This window comes from Lepidochelys kempii, chromosome 6 (genome assembly GCF_965140265.1).
Source record: "Lepidochelys kempii isolate rLepKem1 chromosome 6, rLepKem1.hap2, whole genome shotgun sequence".
NCBI classification, from domain to species: Eukaryota; Metazoa; Chordata; order Testudines; family Cheloniidae; genus Lepidochelys; species Lepidochelys kempii.
In genome coordinates, this window is record NC_133261.1 from 12,033,060 (window position 1) to 12,052,050 (window position 18,991).

At 50.9% G+C, this 18,991-nt stretch overlaps 1 protein-coding gene across 2 annotated transcripts; it reads right to left on the bottom strand.

The window, feature by feature from the left end:
* On the bottom strand, window positions 1-17,981 carry LOC140913673 (E3 ubiquitin-protein ligase TRIM58-like). Of its 2 annotated transcripts, none has more exons than XM_073350454.1 (7): window positions 17,902-17,981; window positions 15,336-15,786; window positions 14,281-14,376; window positions 5,345-5,575; window positions 4,982-5,004; window positions 4,783-4,895; window positions 1-3,564 (listed from the first exon to the last, which is right to left on the bottom strand). In XM_073350454.1, the coding sequence occupies exons 2-7, from the start codon at window positions 15,762-15,764 to the stop codon at window positions 3,035-3,037; spliced, it is 1,422 nt and encodes a 473-aa protein (XP_073206555.1). In that variant the 5' UTR covers window positions 15,765-15,786; window positions 17,902-17,981; the 3' UTR covers window positions 1-3,034. The 2 variants fall into 2 exon arrangements, with proteins under 2 accessions (XP_073206555.1, XP_073206556.1); XM_073350455.1 differs by lacking the exon at window positions 17,902-17,981 and adding an exon at window positions 17,551-17,582.
* Between the last annotated feature and the right edge of the window lie 1,010 nt (window positions 17,982-18,991).

The following is an 18,991-nucleotide window of genomic DNA, read 5'->3' on the forward strand; positions in this document are numbered from 1 at the left end:
AGCCATTTAAAGAAATCATAATCTAACACATACCTAGCTAGATTACTTACTAAAAGTTCTAAGACTCCATTCCTGGTCTATCCCTGGCAGAAACCAGCATATAGACAGACACACAGACCCTTTGTTTCTCTCCCTCCTCCCAGCTTTTGAAAGTATCTTGTCTCCTCATTGGTCATTTTGGTCAGGTGCCAGTGAGGTTACCTTTAGCTTCTTAACCCTTTACAGGTGAGAGGAGCTTTCCCCTGGCCAGGAGGGATTTCAAAGGGGTTTACCCTTCCCTTTATATTTATGACACGTGGGTAAGAGGGTAACTTGCTCCTGGGCTGTGTGAGCAGGGAAATACAGAGTCAGAGTGGAGAAGGCGTGTTACTGTGGCATGCAGCATTAGGGAGACGGTTCCTGGATCCTGTGTCCAGTCCTGGGATACACACTTCAAGAGACAGCCCATTTTCAGTGAAAGGAAATGTCCTTTGCCATGCCCTGTGGAACTCATTGCCACCTGGTGTTTCGGAGTCCAAGAACTGAACATGTCTCAGGGAAGGGATTGGGGGGCAGATGGAAAGAGGGCGCTTCACACCTGCAGAGGAGCCGCGCTTCGGCATCCAGGTGGGAAGCGAGAACGTTCACAGTTATCCATCGTCACTAATTACTCCTGGCCCTGACCAGGAGCAAACCAGCTCCTCCCACAACTGCCCACTGCAGGCCTCACACCCCTCCCTCTGAATGGGCTGCTCCTGGGCACTGGACTGGCTAGATGGGCCCCTGGGCTGATCCAGGGTTGATGTTGCCCCCACAGATTGTGAGCTCTTGGGAGCAGGTGCTTTCTCTTTGTTCTGTGTTTGTGCGGCGCCCAGCACAATGGGCACCTGGCCTATAGGCCCCACATAACTCAAATAAACAATAACAACCCAGCCTGGCAGTGCCGCGGGGACTGCAGTGAAGGACTGCAGCTATTGGGGAAGGCAGAGTTTGGGAGGCGCTGTCTGTCTGTCTTGGGGGCAGGGAATGTGACATGGGGCCTTTCCCCTGTGGGGGTGGGGGTGCTTCCTCCACTCACTGGACTGAGACCAGCTTTTGTGGCTGCAGAATCCAGTTTATTCTGACCCAGTGGCTGCCCCAAACGTACAGCCGTCACACTGTCTGTCTGCACAGTCGGACTTGTGCTTCCTTCTTGCCTAAAACCCTATGGACCAATGGAGTGTGCAGGCACCCCCCCCCCCCCCCACACACACACACACCAGTGATGCTAGGAGCAAAGACCCAACAGGGGGCACTGCGGACACACACACACCCCCCGCACACAAAACTCCTCAGCCATACTCATGGCAGGAGTGAATTGTGGGAGTTCAGCCCTTGCCTCCCATCATGCCCCAGGAGGATGTGAGCAGGTTTTCCCACAGTGCCTAATGCTCCCAGGAGCAACACTGTTCTGGGAATCTTGCCCCCGGGGGGGGGGCTTGTTCCCCAGTAATTGCTGTGTGGGAATGGGTGGAGGGGCATAGGGTGCAGGGCACAGGGCACACGGTGGAGGGGCACAGGAGGTGCAGGGCAGAAAGGCGCAGAAGGATGAAGGGTAGAAAGGGGCTATGGGACAGAGTTGGGGGCTGAGGAGGAGGGGGCAGAGGCATGAAGAGTTAGGAGGCAGAGGAGGGGGCAGGGGGATGAAGGGGTATGGAGCACAGGAGCGTGGGGCGGGGGGATGTTGGATGGAGGCAGTGAGGCTATGGGGGGGACTAAAGGGTGGAGGAGGCAGAGGGGCACAAAGGTGGTCCATGCTAGCTCCCCGCAAGGCAAGCTTATCCGATGAGGGTTGAGCACTGTAAGAACAAACAAACCCTAAGAAGGAAACCTGGAACAAAGTGGGGAAATAAGCCCCCTGACTCCAAACATAAAATCTAGGTGGTTGGTTTTTAAAAAATGCTAAAAACTGAAAAATCAAATGTCATCAAAATTTTTCTAGGGGTCTCTAATTCCCAGAAGACTCTGAGCCACATAGATTTAACCCCTGATTATCAGAGCCCTTGGACAGCAGGATTCAGCCTCCTGGGCACAGTGCATGAAACCCATCCCCTCAGAGCAATTGTCTCAGGCTCTCGCCAGACTCAGGCAGGGCCAGCGTCTGTGCAGTGCCCTGCACATCAGGACCCCAATTCTGGTTGGATTCACAGTAATAGTAATGGGCTCTTGATGGATCCCTCCTTTGATCCCAGACATTGTCCCTGCCCGGATGGCCCCACAGTCTAGTTTTGGAGTCAAGTCCTGGAATGCAGCACCCAGCAGTGAAGACAATACAGGGGATTTAGGGTGGGTTTCTCCCCAAACTGTCCTTAGTTAGGAAGACGATGAGCTCTGGGTTCTGAATAACTCCCGTGTTAGTTCCTAAGGGTTTGAATCACAAGATGGTGCTGCCCCACGGGGCTGCTGTAGGCGTGACGTACGCACACACCTGGCGGGGGTGGAGTGGAGAGGTCAGTAACTGACAACCTGCCTCATCTTTACATTCAGTTTATCCTAAAAAAAAGGTCCTGACCAAACCAACCCAGCAGAGCGAGAGCTCCCTGGGGAGAGGGGGAGCAAGGCCATCCCACCAGGGGGCACAGACTGAGGTCTGACCAGTGCGGGTGAGCTCATCCCACTGAGCAACCAGGCCCGGCCCTGCCATCTCTGCCCCTCTTCGTCTCAGATCTGGGTGGGGGAGGGGGGGTGGTAGGCAAGGGAGGTACACAGGGCTGGGGGGGAGGTCTATGGGAGCGTGTATACACACGCTTACCCGAGGCAGCCGCCCCCGGCCCTGAGAGCTGGGTAAGGGGAGCGGAGCTGGCTGGCATACCTCATCTCCCTGCCCCCCACCCCTGCTGCTGCTAGGGTGAGGGAGCCCCCCAACTCCAACAGCCTTGAGTGGTTCCCAGCTACTGGACGATTGGGGTGGGTGTTGGTGTGATGGGGAAGGGGCCACTGTCCCACCGAGAGGCCCTGTCAGGGACACTGCCCACCCCCGTGCCATTCCCCAGCCTGTCAGGCCTGCTTCCCCCGCTCACACCGTGGGTTGAACCCTGAGTCTGGTGCCGGGGCACATGAGCCAGAAGAAGGGGAAGAGTGGCTCGGAGAAGGGGGTGCCGGCAGCAAAGGAGAAGATGGGCTCCATGCCCTCGGCCTCATAGAAGGTGATGCTCCCGCTGTCACAGTCCAGGAAGATGCCCAGGAGCTGGGGGCTGCGGCTCGGGGACAGGCTGGTCTTGGGGCAGGTGTGGGCGTGGTAGTGGCCCCTGATGAGGCGCACAGCCCAGATGCCCTCCTCCTGCTCCATGCTGAACCAGCCCTTCCTGCGCAGCGAGCCCCGTGCTACACCCAGCGTCCAGTAGGCCTTGTCGCCCGCCTCCACCTCCACCTCCCAGTAGTGCCGTCCCGTCCGCAGCCCCGCCACGCCCAGCACACAGCGGTACGTGTCGAAACGCTTGGGGTGGGATGGGACGGCCCGATGCGGCTCCCCCAGCCGCACACCACGATGGTCCTTGGACAGCTCCAGGCACGCGTGGGCTGTCTCGGGGTCCAGAGTCACGTCCGCTGTATGGAGAAATGAGAGAGTCAGACCAGCGCTGCTGAGGCCTGCAGCCAAACACTCCATGGTCCAGGGACCACGTGGCCCCGCCCATGGGCCCTGGCGGCACCTCTGCCCTGTGGCCCAGCTCCCCAGAATACAGCCCCACACCACACCATGGTCCTACCCCCAAAACGGAGCTGCAGCCTCTGTATCAGGGCCACACCTCCGGGGTGTGGTCCCCTGCCCTAGCTAGCGGCACCGAGACCACTTAGAGATTAATGAGTCTGCTCTACAGCCTTAGCTAAGAGCCATGCGGCTCATGCATTTAGCTCCAGAGGTCACAGGTTTGATCCCACCGGCGAACGGGGTCTGTCGGTGTTACCCCTGCAATATGGCTCCCAGAAAGCAGCCTTATCCCATGCTGTGGATCTACCCCTCACTATGGCCCCATGCCCACACATCATGGCTCCCCACTTCAGCACTGTGGGCCTACCTCCCCTCATGTACAAACCACGCCCTCCCTACCTGCACGAGATTCTAAGGCCAGAAGGGATAACTGTGACAATCTAGCCTGGCCTCCTGTGTAACACAGCAGCACAAGACGTCCCTGAATTAATTTCTGTTTGAACTAGAGCAGATCTTTTAGAAAAAAAAAAAATCCAAACTTGAATTTAAAATGGCCAGTGATGGAGAATTCGCCACAGTTGTTGGTAAATTATTCCAGTAGCTATTCACTCTCGCTGTTAACAAGTCATGCGGTATTTACAGTCTGAGTTTGCCTAGCTTCAACTAGCAGCCACTGTATCTTGTTAGACCTTCGTCTGCTAGCTTGAAGAGGCCTCTATTATTAAATATTTGTTCCCCATGTAAGTACTTATAGACTGTGATCAAGTCACCCCTGAACGTTCTCTTTGTTAAGCTAAATAGACTGAGCTCCTTGAGTCTCTCACTAGAAGGCAGATTTTCTAATCCTTCAACCATTCTCACGGCTCTTCCCTGAACCCTCTGCAATTTATCAACATCGTTCTGGAATTGTGGACACAGGACTCCAGCTGCAGTCGCACCAGTGATAAACACAGGTAAAATAACCTCTCTACTCCTACTCAAGATTTCCCCGTGTATGCATCCAAGTATCACTTTACTTCCCCCTCCCACCCCTCCGCCCAAACACACACGGGGTGTATATTCTTCTGCTCTCCCGGGGATCCTCAGCAAATTCCATCCCGTGTGGTGTCACTCACTCTTGAATCTCTGTAGCATTTTCTTCATATCTAGGCAACGCTCAGGGAATTTGTATTTATTCTTCACTTCAGTGGGGATGGCTTCTGGCTCCCGCAGTTTGATAGTTTCAGCGCTACGGGGAGAAATGCCTTGTTATCTCAGCTCCCAGCACACCCATCCATAGCAGAAACGGAACGGAGATGGACCATGGTCACCCACCTGATCAGTGAATGCCTCACACCCTGCAGAGGAGAAACGGAGGAGAATCAGTGTCTGCTGTGAAAAAGGCTTGTTTAGTGAATCCTAACATTTTCCATTTGGGGTTTTTTCCAACCTCCCTCCCACCCAGCCCAAATTTTTGAAGAAAACAAAATCTTTTTCAGCAAAGGGAAAAATCCCAAGTCATTTCCCAACCAATTCTACCAGTTAGCCCCATTTAACAGATGGGAAAACTGATGCCCACAGAAGGAAAAGTCACCCAGAGGCAGGCTGGGATTAAAACCCAGACATCCCACATCACTGCCCTGTACCTTACCCCCTTGGCCACCCAGCCACCTGTTGACACACCCAACACACTCTCACCTCTAGCAGCTCCACAGATGATTTCCGGCACTTCTCCTCCAGCTCTGCGATGAGTTTGCCCAGGGCAGAGCTCTGCTCCGAGAGGTCAGCTAGGTTGGCCTGTACTCTCTGCACAAAGTCCTTCTCTTCTGTTGCCAGCTTCTCTAGCAGCAGCTTCTCCTCCTCGGTCAGGAACTGGCGGATCTTCTCGAACTCTGACACGATGATCTGACGCTGAACCTGCACTTTCTCCTGCCGGGAGAAGTAAAAAAATCCAACAGGTCTAAGGGAAAACTAAGTGCTACTTACACACCAACCAGCCAGCCAATCTTTCCCTACACTTTTCTCATTGAAAATGGTTTTAATAACAGAGAAAGTGGGGAGAAGGGGGTGTCTCCCACCCCAATTTTCTCCAACTTGTTTGACCTCCCCCCCACTCCACTATCCAGGTTTCAAAAAGTGAAACAAAACCAGCATTTTTTATTGAATAACTGTACAGATTCCAAGGCCATAAGGGATCATTAGATTCTAGTCTCACCTCCTGCATAGCCCAGCCATTGAATTTCACCCAGTCACCCCTGACCTGAGTCCAATAACTTGTGATTGACCAAAGTGTTTTCCAGAAAGGTGCCCATCTAGATTCAAAGCCATCAAGAGATGAGGCATCCACCACTTCCCTTAGGAGTTTGTTCCAGTGGTTAATCACCCCTCGTGTTAATAACTTGTGCCTTATATCTACTTTGAATTTGTCTGGCTTCCGCTCCCAGCCATCGGCTCTTGTTCTGCCATTCTCTGCTAGATCAAAGAGTTTTTTAGTAGCCAGTATTTTCTCCCATGAAGGTACTTCTACACCACCATCAAGTCGCATCTCAGTCTTCTTCTTGAGAAGTTAAAGAGTTTCAGCTCTTTAAGTCTCCCATTGAATAATTTGAACCAAAGGGGAAATTTCACATTGGCTCAGAATGTAAAGAAGATCTTCATTTCATTCTGAAATTTCCCATCAAAAATCAGGAAAGGAGAGATGGGAAGGAAGAGATGGATCCAGGTAAATGCTTCTCAGAAACACTTAAAGTACAATGAAAGATGCATTTGTTTTGATGCCCTGGCGTGACCCCTGTGTGATGAATGAAGAGGAGGGGTAGCTCCCATTTATGGACACCCAGCCAGACAGTTAGCTGCAAAATCCCTGTTAGTAGCTGTTCTCTACTGGCTTTACCTGTAAAGGGTTAAAAAAGCCCATAGGTAAAAGGAAGGGAGTGGGCACCTGACCAAAAGAGCCAATGGGAGGGTTGGAACTTTTTAAAATTGGGAATAAAACTTTCCCTTTGTCTGTCTGTTGTTGTTCTCCGGAGAGAGGAGACACAGAGCAGCAATGCTGTAAGAAGCTAAACCAGGTATGAAAAATCATCAAATCATACCTAGGAATTACTTATCTGAAACCCCAGATATGTAAGTAGATCAGGGAATGTCTGGAAAGACGTGATTAGGGTTATTTCTTTTATTTCTTATTGGCTTGTGGACTCCTCTGTGCTAACCCCCAACTGCTTTTGTTTTGCTTGCAACCATTAAACTGGACCTCAGGAAAACCATTCTTGATGCTTAATTATTATATTTGCTCTTTTAAAATCTAGCAATAGCCTAAGTTCCAGGTGTATTTTCTTACTTTTTGTTTTTAATAAAATTTACCTTTTTTAAGAACAGGACTGTGTTTTTGTGTCCTACGAGGTTTGTGCAGATGTTGTTTAATTAGCTGGTGGCAACAGCTGATTTCCTTTGTTTTCTTTCTCAGCTCTTCCCCGGAATGGGGGTGAAAGGGCTTGAGGGTACCCCACAGGGAGGAATTCCCAAGTGCCCCTTCCTGGTTCCCAAGGGGGTTTTGCACTTGGGTGGTGGCAGCATCTACCCATCCAAGGTCAGAGAGAAACTGTAACCTTGGGAGTTTAATACCAGCCTGGAGTGGCCAGTATTAATTTTAAGAATCCTTGCAGGCCCCCACCTTCTGCACTCGACGTGCCAGAGTGGGGAATCAGCCTTGACATGGTGGCAGAGCGGTGGGATCATTTTGAACCTGAAGCACAGACCTCAGGATTTTTAAAGGACACATTTTACCTTTTAGCAGCCTGCAAAGCCAGGGAGTCCAACAAGCAGTTTATTTCATTTTTTTATTTTTTTTTGGTCGAGCTTCATGGCATCAGAATAGCTAGGCTAGAGTAAGGCAGCCCTGTGCATGAGGTTGAGGTCGGGCACTGAAATCCTAGAGAAACCAGTCTTCCCAAAGTGGCACGCCAAGGAGAAGACAGACCCAGATCAAGCCCAGACATCCAGCTCCATGACAGAAATTCTGGGAGGGGATGGGGGAACAAAGACTTCCCAGGAGGGAAGGGTCAGCCATCCCCCAACCAAGATCCCAGTGCCAGGATGGAGGGATGCCCTTAACTCAGGCCGAGTTCTAATTGAGGCAGAAAGGAATTTCTTCCTAGAGATGAAGCGCTTGAAAGCAGAGGACAGGAGGTGGAAGCGTAGACGAAGAGCTCGGAAGTGGAGGTGGAGACAAAGTGATTGGAGGTGGAAGCGGAGGGGAGGAGAGAGGCGAAGCGCTTGGTGGTGGAAATGGAGCTGAAGCGCTTAGAGCTGGAAAAAGCTACGCTGGATCAATCAGGTAGCCCTAACAATCCTTCTCCAAGTACCGCTCCCCATTCCAAAAAATTCCCCACCTACAAGGTAGGTGATGATACAGAGGCCTTCTTAGAAAATTTTGAAAGGGCCTGCCTTGGGTACAACATCCCTATAGACCAGTATATGGTGGAGCTGAGGCCGCAACTCAGTGGACCCTTAGCAGAGGTGGCAGCTGAAATGCCTAAAGAACACATGAACAAGTAAGAACTTTTTAAACACAAGGCCAGAATTGGGATGGGGCTAACACCCGAGCATGCCCGTCGGCGGTTCAGAGCCCTAAGGTGGAAACCAGATGTGGCATTTACCCGACATGCCTACCACATTGTGAAACATTGGGATGCCTGGATATCAGGAGCAAGCGTTAAATCTCTGGTTTTAAGTCTCTCCTAATGCAAATGGAGGAGTTCTTAGAAGGTGCTCCTGAGGAAATAGAAAGTTACATCCTAGATGGGAAGCCCAAAACTGTAATCGAGGTTGGGGAGGTAGCAGTTGGTGCGGATACCAGAAGGGGCAACCCGAGACAACACCCCACCATTGGAGTCTGCCTAAGGCCCCACCTCACAAGGAGGAGCCCTCCACACAGCCAGGGAGATGCCAGATGCCCTCTTGTCCCACCATTCCACTCTCCAACCACCCACCTCACCCCAGCCCACAGTCAGCTGGGTGATGCTTTAAATGTAATGAGCTGGGGCATGTGAAGGCCAACTGCCCCAAGAGCACCAGCCAGCAGCAACTCATCATCCTGGGGTCCCAATGAGAGCCTTCAGGCCCAGATGCCTCGCAAATACCCCCAGAGTGAAGGGAAACTGTGAGTGTGGGCAGGAGGAAGATTACTGCGTGGAGAGACACTGGAGCACAGGTGTCCACTATCCACCAATCCCTGATGGACCCCAAATTCATTGACCCAGAGGCCCAAGTGACAGTGGAATCCTTTAAGGCCAACTCTTTTAACTTGTTTACAGCCAAGTTGCCTGTCCAGTACAAGGGCTGGTCAGGAATATGGACCTTTGCAGTCTATGACGATTATCCCATTCCCATGCTGCTGGGAGAAGACTTAGCCAACCATGTGAGGCTAAACTGGCCTCCACACCTAACTCCATTCCTAAGCATCCTACAGGGACCCAGCAGACCAGAGTCTATGGCAGCGGTTGTAGATCCAGTTCCTGGGACCCAGCCAGAACCAACCCAAGAATCAGAAGTGGCAGAGCCCTCAGCACCAGAGCCCGTGCTTGCAACCCCACCAGAGTCAGGGGAGCCAGCACCAAAGGGCGCCAGAGAGCCTGCACCTGCAGCAGCAGCTCAACCATCGCAAGAAGCTCAACCGGAGCCTGAAATACAACCCAGTGCACCAGCGGAGAGCGGTTCACAGTCAACGGAGACACCCGCATCACATGCATCGCTTCCAGTGGGACCAAGCCCAGGTCCAGAATCCAGTGAGGAACTGATGTCTCCAGCATCAAGCGAGCAGTTCCAGACAGAGCAGGAAGCAGATGAGAGACTCAAGGGAGCTTGGACAGCAGCACAGAGTGACCCACCACCTCTCAGCTCTTCTAATCGGTCCAGGTTTGTTGTAGAAGGAGGACTCTTATACAAGGAGACCCTTTCTGGTGGGCACAAGGAGGACTGGTATCCTCAGAGACAGTTGGTAGTTCCAACTAAGTATAGGGTAAAGCTCTTGAGCTTAGCCCACAATCATCCTAATGGCCATGCTGGTATGAACAGGACCAAGGACCGTTTGGGGAAGTCATTCCATTGTGAGGGGATGGACAAGGACGTTTCTACCTATGTCCAGCCTTGTGAGGTGTGCCAGAGGGTGGAAAAACCCCAAGACCAGGTCAAGGCCCCTCTCCAGCCACTCCCCATAACTGAGGTTCCATTTCAGCGAGTAGCTGTGGATATTCTGAGTCCTTTCCCTAAGAAGACACCCAGAGGAAAACTGTACATACTGACCTTCATGGATTTTGCCACCCAATGGCGGAAAGCAGTAGCTCTAAGCAATACCAGGGCTAAAAGCATGAGCCAGGCATTGGCAGACATTTTTGCCAGGGTAGGTTGGCCCTCCGACATCCTTACAGATTTGGGGACAAAATTCCTGGCAAGGACCATGAAACGTCTTTGGGAAGCTCATGGGGTGAACCACTTGGTTGCCACTCCTTACCACCATCAAACGAATGGCCTAGTGGAAAAGTTTAATGGGACTTTGGGGGCCATGATACATAAATTCATGAATGAGCACTCCAATGATTGGGACCCAGTTGCTCTTTGCCTACAGGGATGGACCACATCCCAGTTTGGGATTTTCACCCTTTGAACTCATTTATGGCCACAAAGTTAAGAGGCCATTACAATTGGTGAAGCAGCAATGGGAGGGGGTTACATCTTCTCCAGGAACTAACATTTTGGACTTTGTAACCAACCTGCAAAACACCCTCAAAGACTCTAGCTCTTGCTCAAGAAAACCTGCAGGATGTTCAGCAAGAGCAAAAGGCCTGGTATGATAAACATGCCAGAGAGCGTTGCTTCAGAGTAGGTGACCAAGTCATGGTCCTGAAAGCACTCCAGGCCAATAAGATGGAAGCATCGTGGGAGGCGCCATTTATGGTCCGAGAGCGCCCGGGAGCTATTAATTACCTCATAGTGTTCCCAGACCCTACCCTAAAACCTAAAGTATACCATCTTAATTCTCTAAAGCCCTTTTATTCCCAAGAAATCAAGGTTCTCCAGTTTACAGCCCAGCAGAGAGACGACGCTGAGTGTCCTGAAGGAGTCTACTATGAAGGAAAAAACAATGGTGGCATGGAAGAGGTGAGCCTTTCCATGACCCATGGGCGTAAGCAACAACAGCAGATCCAGGAGCTGTACAGCAGCTTCGCACCAATGTTTTCAGCCACCCCAGGACGGACTGAACAGGCGTACCACTCCATTGACACAGGTGATGCTCGCCCAATTAGAGACCAACCCTACCGGGTGTCTCCTCAAGCCAAAACCGCAATAGAAAGAGAGATCAAGGACATGTTACAGATGGGTGTAATCCACCCCTCTGAGAGTGCATGGGCCTCTCCAGTGGTTCTGGTTCCCAAACCCAATGGGAAAATCCAGTTTTGCGTGGACCACCGTAAACTAAATGTTGTAACTCGCCCAGAGAACTATCCAATGCCACATACAGATGAGCTACTGGAGAAACTGGGACGTGCCCAGTTCATCTCCACCTTAGACTTAACTAAGGGGCACTGGCAAGTGCCACTAGATGACCCCGCCAAGGAAAGGTCAGCCTTCATTACCCATGTAGGGCTGTATGAATTTAATGTGCTCCCTTTTGGACTGCGAAATGCACCCACCACCCTCCAGAGACTGGTAGATAACCTTCTGGCTGGATTTGGGGAATTTGCAATCACCTACCTTGACGATATGGCTATATTCTCAGATTCATGGGCAGAACACCTGGAACACCTCCAAGCTGTCTTCCAGCACTTAAGGGAGGCAGGATTAATCGTTAAGGCCAAAAAATGTCAAATAGGCCTAAACAGGGTAACGTACCTTGGACGCCAGGTGGGTCAAGGAACTGTCAACCCCCTACAGGCTAAAGTAAATGCTATCCAAAAGTGGCCTGTCCCTAAGTCAAAGAAACAGGTCCAATCCTTCTTGGGCTTGGCCGGGTATTACCAACGATTTGTACCACACTACAGCCAAATTGTCACCCCACTGACAGTCCTAATCAGGAAAAAACAGCCAAATGCAGTTCAGAGGTCTGAGAAGTGTCAAAAAGCCTTTAACCAGCTTAAAGCGGCCCTTACGTCTGACCCTGTACTAAGGGCCCCAGACTTTGACCAACCGTTTGTCATAACCACAGATGCATCCGAGTGTGGTGTGGGAGTGGTTTTAATGCAGGAAGGACCATATCAACAATTCCATCCTGTCGTGTTTCTCAGCAAAAACCTTCTGAGAGGGGAAGCCACTGCTCAGTCTCAGAAAAAGAATGTTACACCATTGTGTATGCTCTGGAGAAGCTACACCCATACATTTGGGGATGGCGTTTCCACCTGAAGACTGACCATGATGCACTAAAGTGGCTTCACGCAGTCAAAGAAACTAACAAAAAAACTTCTTCGGTGGAGTTTAGCTCTTCAAGACTTTGATTTTGAAATACAACAACATTTCACGAGCCTCTAACAAAGTGGCTGATGCACTCTCCCAGAAAGGTTGCCCAGAATCAGCCGGGTAAAAAGGTCCCTGTAAGTCATTGTAGTCCTTGAAATGTAAAAAATACGGCTTAGTTCTTCATGAAATTATTAGTCAAATTAAAGGTGCATGTATCTTATTAACTCTGTTTCCTAAACCTCCAGGAAGAAATCCCAGCCGGTGTGGACCTGACCTGAACCAGGTTGGCCAGCACTGTCTGTGATTTGGGGGGCGTGTGATAAATGAAGGGTGGGGAGGGTAGCTCCCTTTTATGGACACCCAGCCAGATAGTTAGCTACAAAATCCCTGTTAGTAGCTGTTCTCTACTGGCTTTACCTGTAAAGGGTTAAAAAAGCCCATAGGTAAAAGGAAGGGAGTGGGCACCTGACCAAAAGAGCCAATGGGAGGGTTGGAACTTTTTAAAATTGGGAATAAAACTTTCCCTTTGTCTGTCTGTTGTTGTTCTCCGGAGAGAGGAGACACAGAGCAGCAATGCTGTAAGAAGCTAAACCAGGTATGAAAAATCATCAAATCATACCTAGGAATTACTTATCTGAAACCCCAGATATGTAAGTAGATCAGGGAATGTCTGGAAAGACGTGATTAGGGTTATTTCTTTTATTTCTTATTGGCTTGTGGACTCCTCTGTGCTAACCCCCAATTGCTTTTGTTTTGCTTGTAACCATTAAACTGGACCTCAGGAAAACCATTCTTGATGCTTAATTATTATATTTGCTCTTTTAAAATCTAGCAATAGCCTAAGTTCCAGGTGTATTTTCTTACTTTTTGTTTTTAATAAAATTTACCTTTTTTAAGAACAGGACTGTGTTTTTGTGTCCTACGAGGTTTGTGCAGATGTTGTTTAATTAGCTGGTGGCAACAGCTGATTTCCTTTTTCTTTCTCAGCTCTTCCCTGGAGGGGGGTGAAAGGGCTTGAGGGTACCCCACAGGGAGGAATTCCCAAGTGCCCCTTCCTGGTTCCCAAGGGGTTTTTTGCACTTGGATGGTGGCAGCATCTACCCATCCAAGATCAGAGAGAAGCTGTAACCTTGGGAGTTTAATACCAGCCTGGAGTGGCCAGTATTAATTTTTAGAATCCTTGCAGGCCCCCACCTTCTGCACTCGAAGTGCCAGAGTGGGGATTCAGCCTTCACACCCTGCTAGACAAGTTTGCCCAGGGATGACTCGGTCCCTTTGGGAGTGGGGGGCTCAAAGAGGCTCACACCCTCAAGGGAGAGGGAAAGGTTTTTGAGAGCTAAGGACAACTAGACTGGGGAAAGTTGGCAGGATTCCAGGTAAAGCAAATCTACGTGGAGACCTTTTGATGAGTCAGGGTCCTTCTCTCTGAAGTGCTTTGTCCAGATGGTTACAGACACACCGCTATTGCTATAAGAAGTCTGGCTACTGAATGGACCGTGGGTTGGGCGCTCCCCAAGGGAGAGCCCACACGTGCATGATACACCGGGGACTGCGGGGCAGGACCCGGTCTGAGAGTGGCAGAATCTCAGGATTCCACCCCACTGGCTCACAGCCAGAGCAGGGTGTCCTCAGAGAGCACAGGGGGACAGAGGAACAGTGTCCCTGAGCCGTGACAGCCATGCTCCCCTATGTCTGTGCTAATGTGCTCCCGGATCCCCACAGCAGCTACAGCACATGTATGCGTCTAGTAGTGTCTGCTCCATCCCTGGGAGTCTGTCAGTGGAGATGGAGCGTCTCTGTCTCAAAGCTCCGCTCTAGCTCAGCCAGGAGCTATTGGACCAGAGGCAGGAATTGCTGTGGGAGATTCTCTGGCCTGGGTTAGGCAGGAGGCCGGCCCTGCTGGCTTAGACATCTACAGTCGTTGCACTAATAAACTTAATCTTTTAGAAGGGGATGCTTTGGTGCCCTGGGTTCAGTCCCCACAGATCCCTGAGCCAGGGTCATCACTAAATACAGAAGGAGGCGCCCGTTAATACCTTGCTATTATTATTAATTCGTATCATGGTAGCAGCTGGGCCCTGTCGCACCGAGCGCGGCACCCACACAAGGCGACCAAGAGCGAGGCCTCAATAGGTTGTGGTTGAACTGGAGTGGATCTACCTTCCCACCAGGGAGACACTCACCTGCCATTCCTTGATCTTCCTGTTCTCCTTGGCCTCCAGCCACTTGGCAGCTTCCATCTCCTTCCTGAGCTGAGTCAGGGCTTGCTGGACTTTGGTCTGAGGGGGAAGAGCAGCACAGGTCAGGAGGGCATCCGGGAGGGCCGTGCACCTGCCACTGAGGTGCTGACCACTTCTGGCTTCCACCAGACCTGTGACCTGACCATGTAGAGGGGGTTGTAAGGCTGCTACTGCATCTCAGCTAATGCCCCCTGGTCTGCAAGCTCAAACAGGAACGGTGTGTGGTTGAAGATCCAGAGGTCTGAGATCAAGGGCGCTGGAACAGGGGAGGTCAGGGGGCCATGGCTCCCCCAATCTTTACTGGCCATAAGAACAAGTGATGGAGAAGGGACAGAGAGGAGTGTGTGGTGGGTGGGGTCTTGAGGGAAGGTGATGCAGGAGCGGGGCCTTGGAGGAAGAGGTGGTGCGGGGAAGGGGCCTCGGGGGAATGGGCGGTGTAGGGGCGGGGCCTCGGGGGAATGGCCCACATGGAGGTGGGGCCACAGTTCGGGAGCCTCTGGGCCCCCTCACTTTTAAGGCTCTTCCACCGCTCCTGCCTGGGATCAGTCACCAGGGGTGTCCCTTTGTACCAGTAAAGTGAGCCTATTAGCCACACACAGGCTCCCTATAAATGAAGCCTGTCCATAGATTTGCTTAGAAGTTCCCCTCCCCCACAAAGAAAAATGTTGTTGTTTTTTTCAACATGGACGATGTTGTGAAAAATATTCATGTTTTTCCCTGAAAAGTTCCCTCGGTTGCAGTGAAGAAACCCTAAAGCCATTGCTTGGTCTATTTGTGTCAGAGCTGGGAACTGAACCCGGCCTCCTGGGGGCCTGCCCTGGGCATGGACAAGCAGCCCAACCCGCTGAGGAAAAAGCGTTTTCTCAAACACAAGAAAAGACTTGTAGCCCCACCTAAACTTTCAGCAGTGGAGAGGCGCCCCCAGCTGCGCCTGTGATTAGCACCCAGCTCCCCAGCAGATTAGCACCCAGGAGCCCCTGCACCCAGCAGACTCTCACCCTGTATGTTTGGGCAGCCTCCTCCATGGGTGCCACCCTGTGTTCTCGGTGCTCTTGGGACTCCCGGCACACCACGCAGATGGCCTTCCCGTCCTCCTCGCAGAACAACTTGAGCTGCTCTTGGTGATGCTGGCAGAACGGCCCTGCCCACTCCTCTCCCCTCATGGCCCTCAGCTCCAGGATGGTCTTTAACATGTTGGCCAGCTGCCAATTGGGCCGGAAGTTGTCCTTCTTGAATTTCTCTTTGCAGACGGGGCACTGGACGGGGCGACAAGGGCTTTCCTTCTCACATGCCTCACAGTATCGGCTGATGCAGACCTGGCAGAAGTTATGCCCACAGTCAATGCTCACTGGCTCAGTGAAGCACTCCAGGCAGATGGGGCACAAGGCCTCACCCTTCAGTCTCTCCACAGGGTTTGCTGAGGCCATGATGCCGCTATATGGCAACGCCCTGTAAAACAGAGTGCTTATGTTCATGGCACACTCACAGAAATGAGATAAAAACATAAATCTCTCTTGCTGGAAGGTTGCAACGTGATGCTACTTTAATTCCTAGAATTCAGAATAACACTCCTCAAGAATCCCAAAACAGAGAGAGACAAAGCAGGCTGCTCCCTAAGGCAGTGAGGCCCAATTCATCCACCTTGCTCTTGGCTGGCTGGCTGCAGACTGACTGATCACACACTCCCCTCTAGAGCCCCTTAGTCTGCAAACAGGATCAGGAAAAAAAACATTCTTAAAGTGATAGCTTGCAATGAAAACACAGTCCTCAATACACCACACAAACCCAAGAGCTATTTTAGGGATCCACTCAAACTTGGTTTATAGAGACCCAAATTCTACCTAGGGAGAGGAAACTTCCTCTGAAGGTGTGTTATCCTGCATGTGTAACCCACCAGTCAGTGCAAGGCATTAGTCTATTACAGCCCAGCCACTTTAGCTCTAGCTATATGGACCCCATCACCAGAGTGTCGGCTGCCTCACTATCTTTATGAGTCCCTGTGCTAATCCCAGTCCTTCATGGCCCATGGGGAGAACAGGATTGCCTGCACTGCCCTCAACATGCTCACAACACATACAGCTCTGCACTAAGACAATGGCTGTAATCAAATATCATGCTTCAGGGTTACAGCCACTGAGGAGGTCAGGAAGGAATTATTTGTCTCCATGCACAGTTTGGCCAGATGTATTCTTCATTTCCTCTCCATCCCCCTTTCTCTGAAGCATCAGGGATTGTCCATAGCTGGAGACAGGACAGACTAGTGGTCGGAGGCTGTCTGAAGAATGCTTTCTAGCTATGTGGCTGGTGGATCTTGCTCCCATGCGCAGGAAGGACTGTTCCCCAGGTCAGATTAGCAGGGATCTTGGGGGTTTTCACTTTCCTCTGCAACATGAATCACCTGCCAAGACCACATGGGCATTTCTCACCTAATCAATTCCCTGCCATTGCAGGGGCCTCAGGGGCCCCTTGGTCTCAACTGTTCTCTGCCTGGGACACTCAGCTATTTAATCTCCCGAAGACTGAAATGCTTTAGTCTAATCTAAGTGATTGGGCTCAATACCGGGGTAACTGGGTGAGATTCTCTGGGCTAGGTTATGCAGGAGGTCAGACTAGATGATCTAATGGTTCTTTCTGGCCTTAAAATCTATAAAACAGCATTGTAGTGATATTCACAGCCCCCCGTGAGGCAAGGCACAGCTGTTACCCCCAGAACAGTTCACCGACTTGCTCAAGACCACCCGAGGGACCTGTAGCAGAGCAAGAATTGAACCCAAGTCAGCGGGTCCCAAGATAGCAGCACCCAAACCACTGGACCATCATTCCCCTCCCAACAGGAGTGCAACAGACTCATGCTTTTGGCTCTGCAGGCTGCTGTGGTTGGGCAAGATGCCAGCTACGGCACTTGCCCTTTCCCAGCACTGCCAGCTGTCACAAGATTGAATGCTTTTTTTCAAACCCTGACTCTTGCACTCCCCGGATTATGGGGGAATCTCCGGTTGCGTTTTTAAGAGTTTAAGAGTCAGCTGACAGAAACATGATGACCCTACATGGCACTGACCCTAGAGGACAAATAGACTAATTATTTTTTTTGAGGTCTCCTGATTTATGGGGTCCTTCCTCAAGTCAGCAGTGCCGTCTTCCTCTGACACAGCTCATACAGCCATGGGGCTGGATGGGGCAGTGCCCACAGAGAATACAGGATCATTCCCCTACCTGCTAGGACAACAAGCACAACCGCGGCCATCTTGTCTGGCTTGGGGGCGGGGGGGAAGGAGCAGGACTGTGCCGAACTAAAAACACCAACCTCCCCAGCTAGAGCAAAGGGGCCAGAGTTTGGAGCTGAGGTTGTAACAGGCTCACATCTGCTGTGCATTAGGCCCAGCAGGGGACCGCACCTGTCACATACAGTGACCAGCAAGGGGGGCCCACCAGCACAAAAGGGACAAGCTGGGGCGGGAGACAGAAATAATGTGGGGAAGACTGACCGTGGCAGGGGGAAGGGTGGAAGACAGGAATAAGGCAGACAGAAAGAGAAGGGCAAGGAGGAGAAATGGAATTCTTTACCTCCCCAAAAGCCTGGGCCATGTGCTCAGGTCAGAGCTCCAAGCTCATGGCAAAAGCTCCCAGCACAAGGTGAAGCCAGCAAAGTGAACTTTGTCCTTCCTGCCACTTTCTGTGCAGAGGGCGTTCCCGGTTAGGGCTGCTGGAGCCTCCAGGCATTATTAAAAATCATGTCGTATGATTTAACCTCCAGGAATACGTCCAACCAAAACTGGCAAGCAGGAGCGGGCAGATTGTGCAGGAGGAGGGGGCATGGGGCAGCAGGCACCAAGAAGGGCAGAGGGTGTCTCCCTGAACGGGGATTATTAGTGCCAAGACACAACCACAACCCTTGCTGGTGTGAATCAGCTGTTATTCCACTGGAGCCAATGGGCCAGATCAGCTGTAGCGCTATTGATGTCAGTGGGCCAGATGCCGACTGGGTGTGAATTGGCCATCACTCCTTTGGAACCAATGAGGCCAAATCCCCAGCTGGTGTCAATCATCCATAGCTCCATTGGCATCAATGGGGCCAGATATCCCAAAACTGGAATTTGCAATAAAAAATTTTAATGAAAACTGATTTTTAAACTAGTTAATTAATTGCTGTTTGAAATGGAAAGTCTCTTCAGTTTTCAGTAATTTTTTTTTAAAGGTAGAAAATTTCAGTGCCCAGTAATAAGACTGTTGGATAAAATTTTTTGATATTCAGTTTCAAATAAAAAAACCCGACACAATGTGGTTTCCAAAAATGAAAAGGTTTGGGGGTTTGCATTGAAAAACTGGGCGGAAAGGGGAGGGAATGGCTGGAAATTTTGACTTTTTTTTTAATTTCTTGTGAAAAAAATTGGTATTTTCCAGCCAGTCCTTGTCTTATTATTAATATTTATTGGTATTGCAGTAGGTTTAGAGGCCGTAGGTGTGGTTCAGGGCTAGGCTCACTACAAACACAAAGAGCAGGTGTCTGTCCCAAAGCGTTCACAGTCTGAGTATGTAGTGGAAAATCCTGTCCCCTGTAGGAAAGAACATTCTGGATATTCTAGGAGAAAGGAATGGGGTTCCACAGAGACAAATCAGTTTTCAAGGACCTTTTGGCGGCCTGGCCAGTCCCAAC

What these genes read in the sequence shown, in the direction of transcription:
- LOC140913673 (XM_073350454.1), bottom strand. Translation starts at nt 15,764, where the DNA reads ATGGCCTCAGCAAACCCTGTGGAGAGACTGAAGGGTGAGGCCTTGTGC. An exon ending in AGGCTGCCCAAACATACAGG is followed by an intron (nt 14,377 to 15,335) that starts GTGAGAGTCTGC and finishes CTTCCCCCTCAG; the next exon opens with ACCAAAGTCCAGCAAGCCCT. An exon ending in GGAAGATCAAGGAATGGCAG is followed by an intron (nt 5,576 to 14,280) that starts GTGAGTGTCTCC and finishes TTCTCCCGGCAG; the next exon opens with GAGAAAGTGCAGGTTCAGCG.